We start from the raw sequence: 18,713 nt of genomic DNA, 5'->3' as shown, positions 1-18,713 counted from the left end.
CCAGCCCACTGCAGCCCACTCCAACCCACCTGGCCACGACCGCGACCGCGAGCTGCTGAAAAGAGAGCTGCCGACGCAGCTGGCACATAGCATCCCGCCCTTAACACATGGCCCTATAGGCCACCACCACCACCACGCTTGCGGCGCTAGACTCGTCATCCGCCTGCCACGCCCTGTGAAAGATTCGCCAGCGGCCATGCCATCTCACACTGTCTCCACGTTCCGAATCGCCAAGCCAATAAGCCACCCTGCGCCCCTATCCCTCTCCATCTTGGACATTGCTTGACGCTGCGGTGCTATCTCCCACGGCGAGCCTCGATACCTGCTTGAACTGTGCTACGCTCGGACGACTCCAGCTGGAACACCAGGCAAACCCTAAATCCCTCTCCAACACCACCTGTTCATGGCCAACCGAGCGCACGAACCGCAAACTCGACGACATGCGCGCTCTTCGGTTCTGAATACACATGTGCCCATAGTATCCATCTCGATCGTATTACCCAACTTCGCCAACCCTTTTGAGTCGCCCCATCTGGAAAAGGCTCTCGGCATTGAGGCGCCGTTGGCTCAACGCATCTCTTGTCTGTCACTGGCGATCAGGCGACGACATTAGTGCTCACATCCCGGCTCTCCACAACAACAGGGATGACGCGTTGATTATTCCAGCGGCATATCTTGAACAGCAGCCGAAAAGGTATCTGGACCGATGCGTGCTACGTACACAACCATGACACCAACTATAGATTTTGCAAAAAATAGGCTTGTAAATCCATCGGCAAGCGCATCAAACATGTCCCTCGCACCAAAAAGAGTTGAGCCACATGTTTCATAACCATATCCAGATTAGCATATCTACTGCTGCTCGCCTGAGACCTGCAATTGTACCATATCCAATAAACTCTAAACAGCACATTGCTCTTTCAAGAAATCGCATCGGACAGACCAGAACCTTCTTTATGGTACCTGCATCTTATATCAGCCTGGCAATTGTCTCTGACATGATGCTTACATTTTGAACAGCGGATCCCACACGGCAACGGCCCTTTGTGAGAAGCGACCGTTGGCAAGCTTTGGCGTGTCGTGGAAGAAGTGCTCCTGTATTGAGCACTCCACGACCCGGCCATACAAGGTGTCGTCTTCGAGGAACTTTTCATATGCGCTCACAATGGTCGATATAGGAGTGAAGCTGCGGTATGTCAATCAATAGTTTCGAGACAGAAACAGACACATACTACTCTAGCTCCATAGCATCGACCATTATCTGTGGCATGATGGGCGTATGCACCATGCCTGAACATGTCAGCCCACTGACTGGACAAGGGAGAACCCCGGGCTACTCACCAGGACAGACGGCGTTGATTTTGATATTCTCTTTCTGTGCTTCATTAGCGTCTACTTTATCGCTATCCCAGCCCGTATAAGCCTACCTCTTTCAGTAGGCGTGACGTTGTTCGGACAAAGTTGATTACAGCTGCCTTGGCCCCACTGTATTCTGGAAACGTTTCGTAGCAAGCAATCCCAGCGACACTGGCCGTGGCAATGATTTTACCACCAGGTACTTTATTCTTGCGGAAGAAGTGGATCGCCAGCTGCGTACCATACACGACGGCTTTGTAGTCCACGTCGGTACAAGTCGTATCGGGTTTCGGGGGAATCCTGCCACAGTCAGCAGAAACGGGGGCGCTGGCGGCATCCAGATCTTACTTGTCAGAGCCGCGATGTTCGAAAATAAAGATTGAGCTGCAAAAGTCAGCAGTTATCCAACCATGATGCCTGCAGAACGTACCTTCTATCGACGATACCCGCATTGGCACAGAGCGCATCGATTCTCCCGTGGCGATCCCACACTTCCTGGAACACCCTGGCCTGGCTTCTTTTGGTTAATAAATAGCCTAGCAAACTAGAGGCTGACATACTTATCGTAGTCCGCTACGTTACACTGATGGAAGCTAGCAGCATCACCTAGTTCTTGAGCAAACTGCTTGTTTTCTTTAATATCGGCAATGGCAACATGCCATCCCTTCTCCACCAACCGCCGGACAAGTCCCTCGCCCATACCACTATTACCGCCAGTTACAATGGCAACTTTCTTCGTGTTCGTCATGGTTATTGTTGTTGTGTACAGCTCGTGAGAATAGATGGCTTGAGAAGTTTCAGCTGCAACAAAGCTCCCCTTTATACCCTTACACTCCTCATCATGAAATATGCAATCACACAGCCTATGACGACTGTTCTAACCCACTTTGATCCGGAATTGGATGGCAGTGAGGGGTATGCTTGGTTACTGCGAGTTGGTTGACATGGACCTCGAGCCGGCTGACTGCGGCGCAGTCGCCACTATAACTATTTATCAATCTACTATGACGTAAAAGGAAATCACTCATTATGAGTCGAAATAAAAAAGGGCTATTCGCGCTTAGTTTTCGGGTAGTTAAGCAGTCGAAATCCGCGTTGTTCAAGTCGTTCTCGCAATCGAGCATCACTACAAACAGGGGCCGCTAAGCAAAGTTTATGTTAGGAATAGCTTCCTGTGTCTTTTGAAAAGATTCCAATCTTTGTAAATATGTGCATTATTCATTACTAGCTACTGATTGTACAAAGCGTACGAGGTAAAGTACCTCACTGCCATATCCTACCACGCACCCTACTGTGTGATGAAACCCGCAGCGCCACACGTCAAAATCACCCATGGAAAGCAAACTACTAATATTCCTACGACAGATTAGTAGAAAGGGACAAGTCACTCCAGGTACTCGTATACGCTATTTATACTCTGAGAGAGCGGCATCATCCGGAAGCGGGGCGGGGTTCTAATAGTAGCCGAGCCTAATATATCTCGGAGACCCACCATTCCCCAAGTCCGAGAGAGAGAAAGAGGTCTAATAGTAACCGAGCTTGCTATGTTTTGAAGTTCTACCATCCTTCATAAGATCTAGTGGTGGCCTAGCTTACCATTTTGTGGAACTCCGCCATCCCTCACGTACCAGCTCTGATGGTAACCGAGCTTGACATTGCTTCGGCATACCACCGTCTTTCACAAGATCTGGATAATTTCTTTTTCCCGCTACTTTATATTTACTTATTCGCGACAGCTGTCAAATCAATCCACTCTGTCTTTGCGCCACAAACTCGCTTACTGCCTACATCTGACGTTGTCAAAAATCAGCCCTGGAAAAACTCTATTTGTTACCCTGCCGGACGTGTACTAGTAGCATGTTGTAGTAGGTATCTAATCGTCGCTAAGCGAAGAAACAGTTCTAGGACCCAATTGGGCCATGTGTATCATCGATTCAACGACATATCTTAATCGCCCTCCATACCAAAGAGCCAGATGTTTTTGTCTTTGCGCTGTTTGCAGTGACTAGTTGGACTAGGTTTCCCATATATCGCGCGTAAGGTAAGTACTATAGTGGTATGCGGCCCGTGTTTGCGGATGTGGCCCGTTGAGCGCTCTGTGCTTGGCGAGTTTGTAATACTACACAGCGTTATAGGAAATTAATTAATTGGCGGATAGATCTAGTGAATAATATCCGAATGTGTTCATGCTGAAATAAGCATGAGTTGAAACATTTTTGGTACGTTTGCCGTGTGTTTTCAAATCAATCAGGTACTGTCCTCGCATACCAAACTCATCATACTTGTCACCGGGCTCTCCCTGTTGCTGTGAACATGCTCGAGATCATACAGAGTAATGTTTACTACAGAACGAAGTGCATGCTGCGCACTCTGCGGATCTGTGGAATGGTCATGGATGACCGGAATCTCACGGCCTAAGGGTTCTGTTTCGCTATTTATTTCAATCTTCTCATTTGTTGTAACATCATCAGCACTTGTTGGTCTGAGCAAATGTGGGGCTTGGATTCGCGCTCGGTGGGCGAGTAGAAATGCACTAATCCCAAATAGGCAACAGTGCGCCATATCTAGCATAACGACATAGTAATCCGACGTTTCCATGTACATGAGGTATCTGGAGAAGGCGGGGCTGTTTGAGCGCGAATTCGTTGAGGTCACGTGTGAAAGAATAGTAATGCAATGTCAAACTCCGCAAAAGCAATATCCCTGTACATATTCCCCATTAGGATTATTCTGCGCCGAACGAGATGCGATTGGGCGTAATCCCGAGGCGAAAAGAGACATGCATGACTTACCAAGGAGTCTATAGCCCTCCGGTTGCTGACGAGACACCTCTTGATAACGTTGTCAGCCGTAGTCCCGTAGGTGGGTATGGCTGACAGCTGTTCAAGCGCGTAAGCAGCACACTATCTTAAACTCGGTTGTCCTGCAGCACCTTCGACCCCGCCATCTCCATGACTTTGCTACCACACGGAAAAGAGGTAGCAATGGCACAACGATCGATTGTATGGCCCCCAAATCTCAAACCTAGGGTACAACTAACCACCTTGTAGCTCCTTGTCGCGCTAGCGGCAATAGCGCCCTATGCATACGACCGCTATCTCACGCTGTCAACAATGTTCGCAAACCATCCCGCGAAAATCGAGTATGCCAATGCTTTCAAACAACATGAAGTCAAGTTTAGCGACCGGTTGCGGAATTGCGAAGATGTGTTGTTTGAGGAGGCAATGGGTATCGCCTTCTTGAGCTGCAACCCTGAAAGAGACCAGTGGAATACCGTCATGGTGAGCTTTCTTTGCATTTTATCCTAGCGGAGAAGAAATTTTGAGTTCCTAGTAATCCATAGAGCTGATACGGAGCAGGGCACATTCGCACCACCTCTTGCGAAAAAAGACGGGGAAGACGCCGCACACATCTGGATTTACGATTACTCAACGGCCGGCCTCCCGGAATCACAAGCCCTCAAGCCACTCAAGTTGATCGACTATCCCAACGTAGCAGATTTCCAGCCTCTAGGCATTGAATTCGAGGCTGCAACATCGACACTCTACCTGATCAACCACTCCCGCAACTCCAGCAACACGCTCGAAGTATTCCAGGTCTCGGTGAAAGACGCAACAGCAAAACACGTACAAACATTAAAACACCCCATGCTCCCCGCACCCAATTCCATTCACACCCTCGGCAACGGCAAGCTACTGGTAACAAACGATCACTACATCGGCGCCTTGACCTCGCCTCTCCTCTCCAGAGTCGAAACCTTTTCCGCCATCCCCGGCGGCAGCGTTGTATACCTCGACATGAACAATCCGTCTGAAGCAAAGACGCTAGCGCGCGTGGGCTTCGCAAACGGCGTCACGATGCTCAACGCGACCACCGTGGCCGTAGCATCGACTGCCAAACCGGGTATTTACTTGTACACGTTCAACCCGGATACCGTTGAACTGCAGTATGTAAAGCACTTTCGCGTTCCGGCTGCCGTCGATAACCTCTCGGTCGACTCCAAGGGAAAGCTCCTCATGGCGGGACATCCCTTCGCCTTTGCGCTGATGGCTGTCAGCAAGACGAGAGCGAATTGTGATTCGCAGGGTGACGATGAGGCGAAGAAGGCTTGTGAGCTTTCGTCACCGAGTTGGGTGGCTGAATGGAGCGAGGAAGAGGGGATGAAAACCGTATATAGAGGTAGTGGAGAGGAATTTGGTAGCAGTACCACGTTTGCGAGGGACGTGGGCAGGGGTGTGGGCATTATTACAGGATTGTACCAGAGAGGCATACTGGTTGGCAAGGCGTGAGAAAATCGTTAGACGCAGAAATTGAGGGAGAGGGAAATATGGTTTAAGGCCAGGGTTGTTGTTCGGTATCCTGGGTTTCTGAGTGGAACTTCATGTTTGCTCGGCCATGTAGATTACGGTGTGTCCTGGCTCGGTGAGTATTTACCTGAGCATCTGCTTCCCATAGAAATTGATGACTAGAAGAGGGTTGGAAATATATAGTTTCTACACAAGGCTGCCTCACTTTGCTAATTTTGCCAATGCCCGAGTTCTGACAAGAAAACTCTAAACCTTCTCAAGCCTCGTAAAAAGTAGACCCCACAAAAAAACAAAAACAAAAACAAGACATGTAATAACCATAAATGAATTCTATAAACTATAAAAACTCTATTCGTGCGTCTATTCATGTCATCCGTCATACGTCATAACCTTAAACACGGCACAGTCTTCCATTCTGGGTTTGCACACCCTGATCCCCGTCTCGCACCTCCCACCTCTCGCTGCCAGCTGCAGTCGTGGCGTAAAATACGTCGTTGGGGTCCCACTTGCGCTTGATCTCGCTGAGGCGAGGGTAGTATCCGCCATAGAAGGATTCCTGCCAGTCGGCCTCTCCAACATGAGCTTCATTCAGGTACGTACCGCCACCCTCAGACACAGGTGTGAGTTCGCGCCAGGGCTGCAAGATGTTCTCCTGGAGATCCTCGTTGGCGATGGCGAGACCCTCGGGCGTAGTGTGATCCAGAGACTTGTTGGTCGAGGTGACCATGAACATGCCGCACTCGCGCCACGCAGGGTGAATGGCGTTGTTCGTGTTTGCGTACTTTTTCGGTGCCTTGTGGTATCCTAGAAGATGTTTGCCTAGAGAAACATGTTCCTTGATTAGTGCGTAGGTTTGGTTGAACTTTTCTTGGAAATTGCGGCGAGGGATGATGCGGTTGGCGGCCATGGAGTCGTCGCGTCCAATCGGGAACGGGTTTATGCCCCACATCGTCTGGTAGGCAGAGTAGAATGAGCTGTGGGCTACGCTGAGATGAGGCTGACTGAGAGTGATATTTTTGGCGTCTAGGTAGTCGAAAAAGGGCTTGACGACCTTGGTGTATGACTCCAAGGTGTGGTTTGGAGCGAAGATGTATCGCGCGTTGATGAAAGGGGATGGGGTGTTGCCCATGATGTAAAAAGAGTAGATGCCTGCGTCGGCCCAATCCAGGAATGTCTCATAAAACTTCCTGGTTCCGTCCCAGAAGGCTTCGGCACTGTTGTTTGTAGCGTCAAGGTAGAACTGCGAGGCAACGACGTTGATCTTTGGATGCGCTCGAATGATGACGGATGTTACAATGGCAAATGTACCACCGCCACCACCCCTGAGCGCCCAGAACAGGTCTGGGTTTGATACCTCGGATACAGTGATAAAACGTCCATTGGCAGTAACGACTTGGAAAGCCACAACGTGATCGGCCGCCATTCCGTAGATACCGGCCAGGGGATTTTGGCCCCCTCCGGCGATCATACCGCCAGCATAACCAACGCTCTGCATTCAATAAGCATGTTGTTCATAAACGGTGACCAAATCACTTACCCAAGAGACCGCACCCAGCACAGTAACACCGTGCTTCTCGGCAGCCTCATACACATGTCGTACGAGTACCCCAGCCGAGAGCTTCATGGCTGGACCCGAATAGCCTGGACCCTCATAATTTGGAATAAAGTCAATCTTGTCCATTTTATGCATCCACAGACTAAGAGCCCCAGCACCGGTCGACTTTCCCAGGAAACAATGTCCAGTGTTTTTGATAACAAGGCGGAGGTTGGTAGCCCGAGCAAAGTTGATAGCGAGTTGAATCTGAGCCACATTCGTGACCTTGATAGCATACTCTGGAAACCCACCCAGAGTGCATGTTTTGCCAGCGGTGTCATTGCCGGGCATGCAAGTTCTGCCTTGGTAGATTGGCCACATGTCTACGCGTTGGAAGTCAAGTCAGCGACCATCGGTAGTCTAGACCGAACAAATAGTGCTCTTACTGGAAGTCGGGTCATCTGCATGGAAGTACGCATTTGTGAAGTTTTGAGTAACATCGGCACACTGTGCGGCGTCCTTTTTTCCCCATTTGGAGTCGTAGCATGGCGCTGAAACAGGCTTGGTTGGAATCAGTGCTCCGCCTAGAAGAACATTGAAAACGTCCCAGACAATGTCCTTGGGCCATGCTGGGTCGCCAGGAAAGGTTTTGCATTCTGCGGAGGCAGCCCGTCGAGCACGCGCAGGGTTGGCAAAACTGCTATTATCGAACGTAAAGTACTCGGCATATTCGGCTGTGGCCTCGTCGGAAGCAAGCCGCTCAACCACTGCATCGGTAAGTTGAAGAGTTTCAGCTTCCTGCAATGGGGCGCCTGCCGGTGCGGTGACTGGGACGGAGGTGGCTGCTGGCTCGACTTGAAGGAACGAGGAGGATTGACCAAGAACAGCGGCTGGCGAGAGAGCCAAGAATATGGCTACCCGCAGTAATGGGACCATGGTGAGTGAATCGAGATCCGAATACGATGTGATTGTGATTGAGACGGGTGACTGAGCTACGGGCGCTTCGCCATTTTATCTTATTCCTTTAACCGGTCGGCTACCGCTTCTTCGTGGGTCTTCAATGCAAGTCCAACTCGTGAATCATGTACAGGTACTCTAGGCTGTAGAAAGCCATTCGTTCAATCGCGCAACTGCCGAACGAGGGCAAAGCAGCGAAGCGAAAGGGGCGGGTTTGCGCAGGGACTGCATACAAAAGACAGTGACAGGTCGAAAAACGGCATGGGTGATTGAATTGCATCCATACAGTACCCTAGCATTCACTTCCTTCAGAATAGAGCTTGTTCGCCACAGTTCGGGGGCGTTCCTATCCAATCAAGATGTGTCTGGTCCGTAGGATCAAAGGCTGCGCGTGAATTGCCGCACGTGCCGACTTATTCCTCTGTTGCCGATGCAACTGTACGATGCAGTATTATGCATCTGGAAGATTTACAGCTTGACACACCGTATGTTGGGTGGTATATGGCGTGAGATGCCGCTTTGCGGCACAGTTCTGAGCGTTGATTCCTTGGTCGCCACTTGTACCTGAATCATGAAAGCTGGGGTAGGATGAATGAACGATTAGATATTTCATGGTCACTATATGTTATGGGGTACTGACTGAGACTGTTCATGAGCGACTGTTTTACAATTGTACGTGGATTTTGATGTTCAAGGGGAGGCGTTCCGCGGAGAGGCGCTCGCGGGGCACGGCACGCTTCGCTAGGTACTTAGCTCACACCCATCCGCTTGGTACAGCCGCCTCTTCACTGCGAGCCAAGGTCTTGGTATCAACAGTAGTCCATGCGGCAAGCCTGCTATTCCCTGCAGTCACATTGTACTCCACTAGTCTTCAGATACAATTGGATGAGTGGCAATGCAAGGGATGTGCACATTGCTCCATCAGTACATACCCCGAAGCTCTCCAGGGTCGCGCCAGCTTGGCCCAAAAGCCATCCTTTGCAGGATTGTTTACCCATGCATTGGTAGTCAATTCTCCAGACCGACGTCTGCTGAAAGCATTGCAGGGTGAGACGAGGGTGCGAGTACAGGTAAGCATGTTGTTCAGTCGTGAAATCAAGTGGTGTCAAGTTGAAAATGGGGTATCTGGGCGAGAAGCGATGTAAATTTCGAGTATGCCCTGGTATCACAGGTAGACGATTGCCGCAGTAGACTCGACCCTGTTTCAAAGCTACCGCCATGTCAGCTAAGACTCTATCGTCCTATGTCCCAGCTGGCCGGACGCAAGAGAGTAATCAGACGCGTTATATGGTACGGGAATGATGCCCGCCTGGAGGATTGCGGCGTTGTATCTTCGCATTCGTTACCGGGTCGCAACCTGAATGCTCCAACATAATGATCGACCAGCAAATTATGTCTGTTGTGACTTATATATGATTGCGGGTATGACCGCACATTCAAGCTAGTGGTCTCACCTGGGTGATCGTCGTTCTCTGCCATCGCTACCATGGCGGGAACTGGTCTTCAGCCGGCGAACCTTGTACTTATTGTTTTACCTTTTATTCTATCTCTTACCATTGTTTCAATCAGAGTATGGAGAAAAATCAAAGACGGCAAATTCGGTATTGGTAAGGGGTCTATTGCCGTCTGTGTGATTGACGAAACTTGACTCACAACTGATGTAGAAGACTGGCTTCTCGTAATTGCAGAAGCCATCTCAGCTGCACTTGCAGCCACTATGTGTAAATGTATTTCAATGCAATCACACGAAACTACATTCAATAACCGTTGAAACTAGTTGTCATGGTGTCCTACGCAGGATATCACGCGGAGGACATCCCGAAAGGCGCGGTCAACCAAGTTGACTTACTCTTTGTAAGTTTCCCAACTGCATCAAACACTTTTTCGAATAGTGTGATACTGACAAGAACAATACAGTGGCGTTACATCAACAACATCCTCCACAACCCCGTCCTCGGTCTCGTCAAGATCTCATTCTTGATCACTCTCCTGAAGCTTCGGTCTTATAACCGGTGGATAATCGCAAGTCTGTGGACATCAATCGCGGTGAATATTGTCTTCATCATCCTTGCAGTTCTCGGAGGCATCGTCAAGTGCTGGCCAATCGAGAAAGCGTGGCATCCGGACATCCCTGGCCATTGCCCTCATCGCCCTCCGTACATCTATGGTACTATTGGTACGACCATCGCTACCGATTTCCTCGTCTCTTTGATACCTGCATGGATTATTCACGATCTCCGGATGCCTATGAAGAACAAGGTCGCCGTGATACTGTTTCTCTCTCTTCCACTTGCGGTAACGGCGATTGGCTGCTATCGTCTGCAGATGTTCATCGCAGTCTTTAGATTACCAAAGGGAATGGCCGACGAGAACCCCTACAATGTTCGGAACGCATTAACCAATATAGAGGGCAATCTGGGTGTGATTGCTGCTTGCGGACCTACGATCAAATGGATCTTGGTAGGCACCTTTGACAGATTACTCGTGTATGAAGTAAGCTGACTCAGGCGTTAGGCACGTTTCATTCCTTACTTTGATACTTCTCCTAAGCCCGACCCATTCGTACCAAGTCCATTGTCGAACCGTTGGCGCCGTTTCAGAGGCTACCGGCGCAGCAACGGCGACATCGAGTTGCAGACGGATATTCTCCATGATACCTTACCACAAAACAGCGTGAACTCGGGCTCAAAAGTAGATGATGATAAAGGCAGTGAAAAGCAAGGTGTTACGGTCGAAACGAAAGAAGTCATTGAGAGAACGACAACTGTAGATGTGGAAAGTGCAGAGGTGTTGAAGGCGAACTTGGTTCTAGAACCGAAGAAATGAGAGGCAAGGGTCTTTGGACCCGGACTTCCATTCTATATTATGCGATTTATGATGGTATGTCCGACCGGAAAGCGATGAAATAGCCCCTAGTCCGTTAGTCCAGCTACGTAGTGAGCGGATGGTGGACTTGTAACCACACGATTCCAGAACTTATGCGTCTTGTTGTTTTCTTCATGCTCCCGGAGATTGACTGTTGAATTCCACAACATAAGTTGTTTAAGAGCAGCAACTACTGGTTATGAAGCAGTTCATGGGCGGAGTGACTATTCTTCCATGTGGTACCTGTCCAGCACTGCTGCACACTGTACAGGCCTTGAGACTCGTGGTTCAGGTGAAGGCTATGGATTCTCGTCTCACAATCCGGAATATCATAGACAAAGTTATAGGGGCTGGGGAAGACAAGGAAAACTAGTCGAGGGAGGTTTTAGCATCAGAGGGAATGACCGGCGTGGCTCAATTGGGTAAGGCGCCAACTTTCGCGATGGCTGGTCTGGCCTAGCCTCCGGTCATCCACCCCTCGGGCCAACCGTCTCACCAAGTCACGAGCGCGAACATGACGGTGCGAGTTTTCATGTCGCATCAAGGACGATACTCAACGGCCTCTATTTTCTAAAGGCCCGATGGCATGGAGATGTCTCCACTGAAGCGTCCAAGCGAAGATGCAGACCACGAGGAAGGGCGGCGGCCTGCGCCACGCACGCCGAGAATAAGAGCTTGTGAGCCCGACCCACACCAAGAACCCAAAAGACCCTGGGGCATACAGAATGCTCACCACCAAATAGGCGCAGAGTGCAAGAGGCACAAGATCAAGTGTGAGCCCGTCGACAATGAGGCCAAATGCGCAAAATGTCTGAGGAGCGGCACCGAATGCGTGCCGTACAACATCAACCAGCGCATTCTCGACGAAGATGCTGCGTAAATGCTTCCTGTTCGCACGGCGTTGGGCTCCTTGCTAATGTTTGCAGATGGAAGGCAAATGCGACAGCTGAGATAGGGCGGCTGCGCTCCGCTGTTCAACGCCTGCTTCACCTCAACAAGCTCCCGGACCTGGACAGCCCTCAGATGGAATCTCCCCAGCCGCCGTCGGGCCAGACGGTGACTGTGACGCCGACAAACGTCGTGTCTGAGAATGGCCACACGACCCTGGTTGTTCCGCCGCCCATGGACATGACGCGCGACAACTCGGTCGAGCGCGATTCCGGCGAGGAGTCGGGCCTGGTGACGGCGCCCATGAGAAGCCTGTACGACCTGACGCGGATCCGGAACCTTCGGAGCAGTGCGCGATGGAAGCCCAAGTCCAACTCTGTCGAGGAGGACTTTATCGCCCAGGGTATCGTGTCCCTGCAGGAAGCCGAGGAACTCTTTCAGCGGTACATGCAAGATATGCGCCTTTACCTGTGGGCCGGCGTGCTCTTTCCTTACGACTCTCTCATGGCAGTACGCCGTCACTCTACGCTGCTGACTGCAGCAGTCCTGACGGTGTCAGCGCTGCACACGCCTGGACGAGACGAAGCTCTGCAAAAGTGCTACAACATCTTTGTCTCGCTAGTCTACAGTGCTACGCTGGCGCGGCCCCAGAACCTCGACGACATACGCGCATTGGCTCTTGCCGCCTTCTATCTCTCGAATCTGAGCTGGAAACTCGCCGGCATCGCCGTTAGGAGCGCCGTAGAAATGAATCTGCACACGGCCTACCAGAAGCTCATGCGCGGCCACGAGGACCAGCGCGACAACGTCAGGCTCTGGTTCGCGCTGTACGTGTGCGACCACCAGTTCAGCATTGCGTACGGCCGGCCGTCGATGATCAACGACGACGTGGCAGTCAAGAACATTGAGCGCTTCCTCGACAGCCCCAAGACGACGCCCGGCGACATTCGACTGGGCGCCCAAGTCACGCTGTTCAAAATCCTAACCGAAGCCTACATTGCGTACGGCAGCGACCCCGAACAGCCCCTTACCGAGCCCGACTTCCAGCAACTCCGCCTCTTCAACTTTGCCATTGAGCAGTGGCGCCTGGCGTGGCAATCCAAGTCGGCCGACAGCCCAGCCATCGGGTCGTACCCGTCCAAAGGCGTCGTGTTGTACTACCACTTTGCGCGGTTCCAGCTCAACTCGCTGGCGCTGCGAGCGCTGCCCTCGCCCAGCGCCGCGACCTCGGAGTCGCTGTCGTACGACCGGCGCGAAGCCGCCAACATCGCCATCACAGCCGCCACGAGCATCCTAACGCTGATCTTCGAGGAGCCCGACCTGCGCCGCGCCATGACGGCCGTGCCCATCTTCACCCACACCATGGTGGCCTTCAGCGCCACCTTCCTCCTTAAAATCGCAAAGACGTGGGGCGGCGTCGCGCAGGTCCAGTCACCCGAATGGCCTACCGAGCCGCTCGGCCTCGGCCTCAACTTCAACATCAACCAGGTCTTGTCGCTGTCGCGCCGCTCCGCCTCGTTCCTGGCTAAAGTCGCAAACAACCTCAGCGAGAAACACATTACGCGCCATATCGTCCAGGGCATCAACGACCTGCTCCAGCGCATCGATGTCGCAGGCACCCCCGCGCCATCGACGGGCCACCCGCCCTCGACAACACCTCACCACAACCACAACCACCACCACTATACCACGACGACGGCAACAGCAACAGCAACAGCAATAGCACCTTCACCAGCAACATCGCAGATTTTCGATCCCGTAAAGTCGGTCACGACAAGCCACGAGGTCAGTGCGAGTAGCAGTGCTGATCCCGTAAACGAGTACAACATGTATGATTTAATTGGTTCGTATGGGTTTGGATTTGACGAGACTTTCTTGGGTCAGGTTGCACCGACTAATCTTGGGTTTTGGCAAACTGAGCCTTTTTGAAGACCTCCCCCCCCCACCCTTGTTTTTTTTTTTGAATAACTTGTTCTTGATAAGAGTAGCGCGTTATATATATCTACACACATGTATGATGGTGATCTTCTGTTTTTTTTTGCTGCTCATAGTTTTACGTCTTGCGTACAGCGAGCACAGCCATCTTGTAACGGTACACGTAATTGTCTTTTTTTTTCTCAGTCTGTTGGCTCTTGGTAGCTAGTCTGTTCCATTCTGCGCCATAGGCCCAAGAAGCCACCTCCAACGACTTGCTGCCCGGCCTTGGGACGACAGACCATGGCCCAGTTTTCTTCTTCCGCCTTGTTTAGGACTGCCTCGAGCTCGCTGTCTCTGGCAGCTTGGTCGGATTCCGAGTCTGAGTTTTCATGGTCGGACGACGCAGAAGATTGCTGTGCGGCGGCGGGTTTCTGCAGAGTCGCCCTGGGTTTGACGGCGCGAACATCCCATTCGCGGATTGTGCCAGCCCCAAGCTCAACCACCTGCTCGAGCAGATAGGGCATTTTGTGCTCGCGGATTGCTTCGACGCATTGAGCAATCTGGGTTATGCTGGGGTTGAAGACGGCGAGCAGGCCGTTGACGTGTAGGGCCGGGGCGACGTTGGCAAGATGGGCGGTCGCATTGGGCAGATCGAGGAATACATGGTTCAAGAAGGGCTGTTCGGTTTTCCTTGAAGCTTTCTGCTTGGCAATCCAGTCCGACACATCTCCAACGTGGAAGTCTACATTCCCAGCATACAATCCATGTCGGAAGCCTTGGACAATCTTCCTTGCGTGCTGGGAGTGCTTGCTCGATATGTCTAGCGTATGTATGATGGCGCGGCGGTTCTGCTTCCACGACTCGAGATACGAGTCTTGAAGATCGGCCATGGATTCGCCGCCATAGACTGCGTCTTCTGGCTCATGTTCGGTGGCAGCGTGCAGAGGTGCTCGTGGGACGGGCGGATTCCCGGCGTGTATGGCGCGCGACAGGTGCAGAGTCAGGGCGCCATGGCCTGTACCGGCTTCGAGTATCTCAAACGGCGGCTCGGTACTGAGCCCAGCCGCGGGTCTGTCTACGTGGATATCGAGCAGGGAGACTATAAGATTTGTATCGGATGGGTAGAGCTGGGTATGTCAATCCTCGACTGTCTGCGGAGACCCTCGTTGGGACTGCTGGCGTAGGTACGCACCGGAGTGACCAGACGAGGGGTCAGCCTGACGTATTCGGCCAGCGTAGGGTCATGGATGCGGTACGTGGCGCCCTTGTTGGACTGGACGATTTGGCGCGGCTGCCTGCCAATCACGTCGGCATGCTGGATGACGCCGCGGTGTGTGCCGGTTGCTTTGTCGGCATGCAGCTTCACGAGGCGGCCATCGTGCGTGTCCTTCTTCTCGCGCAGCAGCACGAGGTCGCCTTCTACGGGGTGGTGAGCGGCGTCGAGCGGGAGACAGCGGGCGTCTTGCCTTGGAACGCGCGACGGCAGGCGGAGCTACTCGAGAATGGGCGAGCAGACGGGTGCAGAATGACTCGTCGCAGGGGGGCGGGCGAGGAGTGGCGCATGGCGTTGTAAAAGGAAAAAGACGCAGATGCGGAGGTGACGCCTTCTCCGCATGGCCAGGCGAGCCGAGGCGGGCGCCCACCACACGGCCCAAGTCAGTACAAGTGCGTACGCGGGCGGCCAGCAGATGCCACTCGGCGGATGCAGATGCTCAGCATTGCGGCATGCTCTACTGGCCCAGCCGCATGCCTGGTATGCTCCCACCCAGCCCAGCGCCCAGCACGCCAGTCGAGGGCCTGCAAAGTCGCGGCATCGCCAGTCCCGCCAACCCCTGCAGAGCCGTTGGCGATGCCGGCGGTGCCTTTGCAGGGTCCGCGAGCCAAGACACAGCTTCCCGCCCACGACAGGCATTCGCTCATCCATCCCTCTCTCTTCACATGGGCCCGCGCCTTGTTCCGCCCGCCCACAGTTCGCCCGGTTTCGCCAGGTTTCGCCAGATTTCGCCAGAGGCACCAGGCCATGGAGAGGGGCCCGGCCCGCTGCGAAAACCCCACGTCCTAAACCCCTCGCTGCCTTGATGCGCCTTCGCCTGCACCTTGGACGGCCTCTACCATGACGCGCCGCATAGTAGGTTCACTGCCAGCCCGCGACCCCGCCACCCGCCCTCTAACCACGCACAGGTCCGGACGGGCGTCCAGCTCGTCGCCATCACCATCGTCATCTCGCTCGCCCTCTTCTTCCTCGACAACCGCTACCGCGTCCTCCCCCAGTCGGTCCACAGCCACCTGCCGCTCCACCACGACGGCCTCGTCATCACCGACATCACCGTGCAGACGTGCTCGACCCTCAACCCGTTGTCCAAGTGCATGCTCGACCAGAAGAAATGGCACCGCATCGAGAAGGACCTCTACCTGGCCAAGGGCTGGCTGTACAAGGCCTATGTGCACATCAAGCGCAAGCGCGAGGAGGAGCTCCAGACCGACGACAAGGTCGTCGTCGATGTCCGCACCGGCAAGCTCGACCCGTCGATTGGAGAAAAGGCCCAGGCTTCTGAAAAGTGGGAGTCGCGCCCGGCAGGCGTGTGGATCAAGCGGTCGCTCAAGCGCCATGCGAGCGACTCCAACAAGGCCGTGACGGCCGTCGACATCTTGTTCGGCGCCGATGCCGTGGAGCCTCGCCCGGGCTGGGCATTGGTCAAGAACGGCGCTCTGAACCTCGACACCAGCAAGGGCAGTACCGACCCGCGCCTGACGATACGGAGAGGCTCGGCGGTCAAGCTCCAGAAGCCAGTGCCCAAGATCCGGAAAGACGGCAAGTTCAAGATTATGCAGATATCGGATTTGCACCTCAGCACCGGTCTCGGCAAATGCAGGGACGAAGAGCCCAAGGGCGCAAATGGCGGACACTGTGACGCCGATCCTAGAACAATCGAGTTTGTTGAGCGTGTGCTCGACGACGAGAAGCCCGACATGGTTGTCTTGTCCGGCGACCAGATCAACGGCGACACGGCTCCGGATGTTCAGAGCGTAAGACAGCACCTCTATACTTGCCAGGTGCATCACTGACTCTGCTACAGGCCATGTTCAAGATTGTCGATCCGCTCGCTGAGCGCAAGATACCCTATGCTGCCATCTTTGGCAACCATGACGACGAGGGCACCCTCTCGCGTCAGGCACAAATGCATCTCTATGATTCACTACCTTTTTCTCTAAGCGAAGCCGGTCCCAACACCATTGACGGCGTCGGCAACTACTTTGTCGAGATCCAGGCCCACAGCAGCAAGCATTCCGCCCTGACGCTCTGGTTTCTCGACACACATTCCTACTCGCCCGACGAGACGCACTACCGCGGCTACGACTGGATCAAGCCCAACCAGATTGAGTGGTTCAAGGCCACTGCCGAAAGCCTCAAGGATGCGCATCGCCACTACACCCACAAGCACCTCGACATGGCCTTTATCCACATTCCGCTGCCCGAGTACGGCATCCGCGACAACGACCGCGTGGGCAACTGGACCGAGCCCATTACAGCGCCCGCCTTCAACACGCATTTCAAGGACGCCCTCGTCGAGTTCAACATCAAATCCGTCTCGTGCGGCCACGACCATGTCAACGACTACTGCGCCCTCTCCAAGGCCCCTGAAACAGGCGAGCCGGAAATCTGGATGTGCTATGCTGGAGGCAGCGGCTTCGGCGGCTACGGTGGTTACAACCATTATCACCGCCGTCTCCGCGTGTTCGAAATCGACACCAACCAGGCGCGCATTGTCACGTGGAAGCGGCTCGAGTACGGCGACATTGACAAGAGGCTCGATCAGCAGATTATCGTCGACTCGGGCAGAGTGGTGCCGCTTCAGAATGAGAACTAGTGGCGTGTACTGGGTAAGAAGTAGTAGGTACGAAAAGCAAGTGAGAGTTTGAAGAGAGGAATAGGCAACTATAATCGGATTCCAAGAGAACATGTTTCTCTTGCCGAGGGCGTTTAATGGAATGGAAAACCGGTGTAGGTAGCATGTCATGGGGTTATTGATATTTCAAAGTAGCTAAGAAAAAAAAAGACTGAAATCATGGGTGTTTCGGGGGGTGTTGCACAAAATTAAAAGTATGTATGCATGTGGGTCGAGACATAGTACACATACTACACATGCACATGCAGTTTGTTTGTGTTTGTGTTCTGAGGAAGTAGTGAGGGGATGGAGAGAGAGGAAGGGGAATGAAGGAAAGGAAAGGAAAGGAAAGGGAAGGGAAGGGAAAGGAAGGGAAACGGGGAGAGAGATATCAAATGGTTAATCTTTGAATCAATTCATTTCAATTCAATTCAATGCAATTCAATCTCAAATCAATTCAATCAATTCTATGAAACGAATGAAATAAAACGTGGTCGAGAGACGAGAAAATGAAACGGAGCGGGTCATACATAAGTAAAACCATGCAAAGACTAACGTAGTGGATAAGCGAGTCGCGCAGGCAAGCGAGTCGCGCACCCCACCAAACCTGCGCACCTCTATAAGCCTGTAGCTCCACCACAATATATTTGTTTTACTATATATTAACATAATAGATTAAGCAGTACCTAGAGTATCTTTCTTGCACGTACGAGAGTTATGGCCAGTCTCCCTACACCTACTGCAGCGCGCTAAAGCCTGGCGGCTGACACCTGATCGCTCTCCTCCTTGACGCTCTTCATGAGCAATCTGCTGATCAGCCTCGCGCTGAGCGAGTAGATCCTCTCCAGCTCCCTTTGTTAGCACTCCTTGCTTCTGTATCCGCTTCTTCTTACGCTGCCTACGCTTTGTTGCTGCCTTGTTAGCCCTCTCAAGGCTGGCGACCCGATCGCGCATTAGCTCAGCTGAGAGCATCATAACCTCAGCCCCCTTCTTAACGCTGGT

At 52.7% G+C, this 18,713-nt stretch overlaps 7 protein-coding genes across 7 annotated transcripts; 4 read left to right on the top strand and 3 right to left on the bottom strand.

The window, feature by feature from the left end:
- Positions 1-839: 839 nt before the first annotated feature.
- SETTUDRAFT_123166 (uncharacterized protein) lies at positions 840-2,104 on the bottom strand (the record flags this gene model as incomplete). The annotated part of the gene is made up of 8 exons (XM_008032713.1): positions 840-963; positions 1,010-1,186; positions 1,233-1,290; positions 1,342-1,375; positions 1,428-1,656; positions 1,705-1,740; positions 1,787-1,870; positions 1,917-2,104. The coding sequence occupies 8 exons, from the start codon at positions 2,102-2,104 to the stop codon at positions 921-923; spliced, it is 849 nt and encodes a 282-aa protein (XP_008030904.1). The 3' UTR covers positions 840-920.
- Positions 2,105-4,340: 2,236 nt separating this feature from the next.
- SETTUDRAFT_23832 (uncharacterized protein) lies at positions 4,341-5,645 on the top strand (the record flags this gene model as incomplete). The annotated part of the gene is made up of 3 exons (XM_008032420.1): positions 4,341-4,358; positions 4,407-4,637; positions 4,716-5,645. The coding sequence occupies 3 exons, from the start codon at positions 4,341-4,343 to the stop codon at positions 5,643-5,645; spliced, it is 1,179 nt and encodes a 392-aa protein (XP_008030611.1).
- Positions 5,646-5,973: 328 nt separating this feature from the next.
- SETTUDRAFT_181651 (uncharacterized protein) lies at positions 5,974-8,133 on the bottom strand (the record flags this gene model as incomplete). The annotated part of the gene is made up of 3 exons (XM_008032712.1): positions 5,974-7,152; positions 7,201-7,580; positions 7,644-8,133. 3 exons carry the CDS (start codon positions 8,131-8,133, stop codon positions 6,055-6,057), a joined length of 1,968 nt encoding a protein of 655 aa, XP_008030903.1. The 3' UTR covers positions 5,974-6,054.
- A 1,550-nt stretch (positions 8,134-9,683) lies between these two features.
- Positions 9,684-11,117, top strand: SETTUDRAFT_174158 (uncharacterized protein). The gene is made up of 5 exons (XM_008032711.1): positions 9,684-9,761; positions 9,819-9,881; positions 9,932-10,008; positions 10,072-10,614; positions 10,669-11,117. Exons 2-5 carry the CDS (start codon positions 9,872-9,874, stop codon positions 10,978-10,980), a joined length of 942 nt encoding a protein of 313 aa, XP_008030902.1. The 5' UTR covers positions 9,684-9,761; positions 9,819-9,871; the 3' UTR covers positions 10,981-11,117.
- Positions 11,118-11,541: 424 nt separating this feature from the next.
- Positions 11,542-13,836, top strand: SETTUDRAFT_142926 (uncharacterized protein; the record flags this gene model as incomplete). The annotated part of the gene is made up of 3 exons (XM_008032710.1): positions 11,542-11,696; positions 11,763-11,895; positions 11,946-13,836. The coding sequence occupies exons 1-3, from the start codon at positions 11,606-11,608 to the stop codon at positions 13,834-13,836; spliced, it is 2,115 nt and encodes a 704-aa protein (XP_008030901.1). The 5' UTR covers positions 11,542-11,605.
- Positions 13,837-14,024: 188 nt separating this feature from the next.
- On the bottom strand, positions 14,025-15,543 carry SETTUDRAFT_23828 (uncharacterized protein; the record flags this gene model as incomplete). Its single annotated transcript, XM_008032419.1, has 3 exons — positions 14,025-14,951; positions 15,017-15,243; positions 15,498-15,543. The coding sequence occupies 3 exons, from the start codon at positions 15,541-15,543 to the stop codon at positions 14,025-14,027; spliced, it is 1,200 nt and encodes a 399-aa protein (XP_008030610.1).
- Positions 15,544-15,772: 229 nt separating this feature from the next.
- SETTUDRAFT_165904 (uncharacterized protein) lies at positions 15,773-18,082 on the top strand. Its single transcript, XM_008032709.1, has 3 exons — positions 15,773-15,952; positions 16,006-16,851; positions 16,902-18,082. The coding sequence occupies exons 1-3, from the start codon at positions 15,938-15,940 to the stop codon at positions 17,691-17,693; spliced, it is 1,653 nt and encodes a 550-aa protein (XP_008030900.1). The 5' UTR covers positions 15,773-15,937; the 3' UTR covers positions 17,694-18,082.
- Positions 18,083-18,713: the final 631 nt, after the last annotated feature.

This window comes from Exserohilum turcica (assembly GCF_000359705.1).
Source record: "Exserohilum turcica Et28A unplaced genomic scaffold SETTUscaffold_8, whole genome shotgun sequence".
Classification (NCBI taxonomy): Eukaryota; Fungi; Ascomycota; class Dothideomycetes; order Pleosporales; family Pleosporaceae; genus Exserohilum; species Exserohilum turcicum.
This window is presented reverse-complemented; position numbering and strand designations above follow the sequence as displayed.

Coding starts and splice junctions, on each gene's coding strand:
- SETTUDRAFT_174158 (XM_008032711.1), top strand. Junction 10,009..10,071: donor ACCAAGTTGACTTACTCTTT/GTAAGTTTCCCA, acceptor AGAACAATACAG/TGGCGTTACATCAACAACAT. Junction 10,615..10,668: donor CTACGATCAAATGGATCTTG/GTAGGCACCTTT, acceptor CTCAGGCGTTAG/GCACGTTTCATTCCTTACTT.
- SETTUDRAFT_165904 (XM_008032709.1), top strand. Junction 16,852..16,901: donor CGGCTCCGGATGTTCAGAGC/GTAAGACAGCAC, acceptor ACTCTGCTACAG/GCCATGTTCAAGATTGTCGA.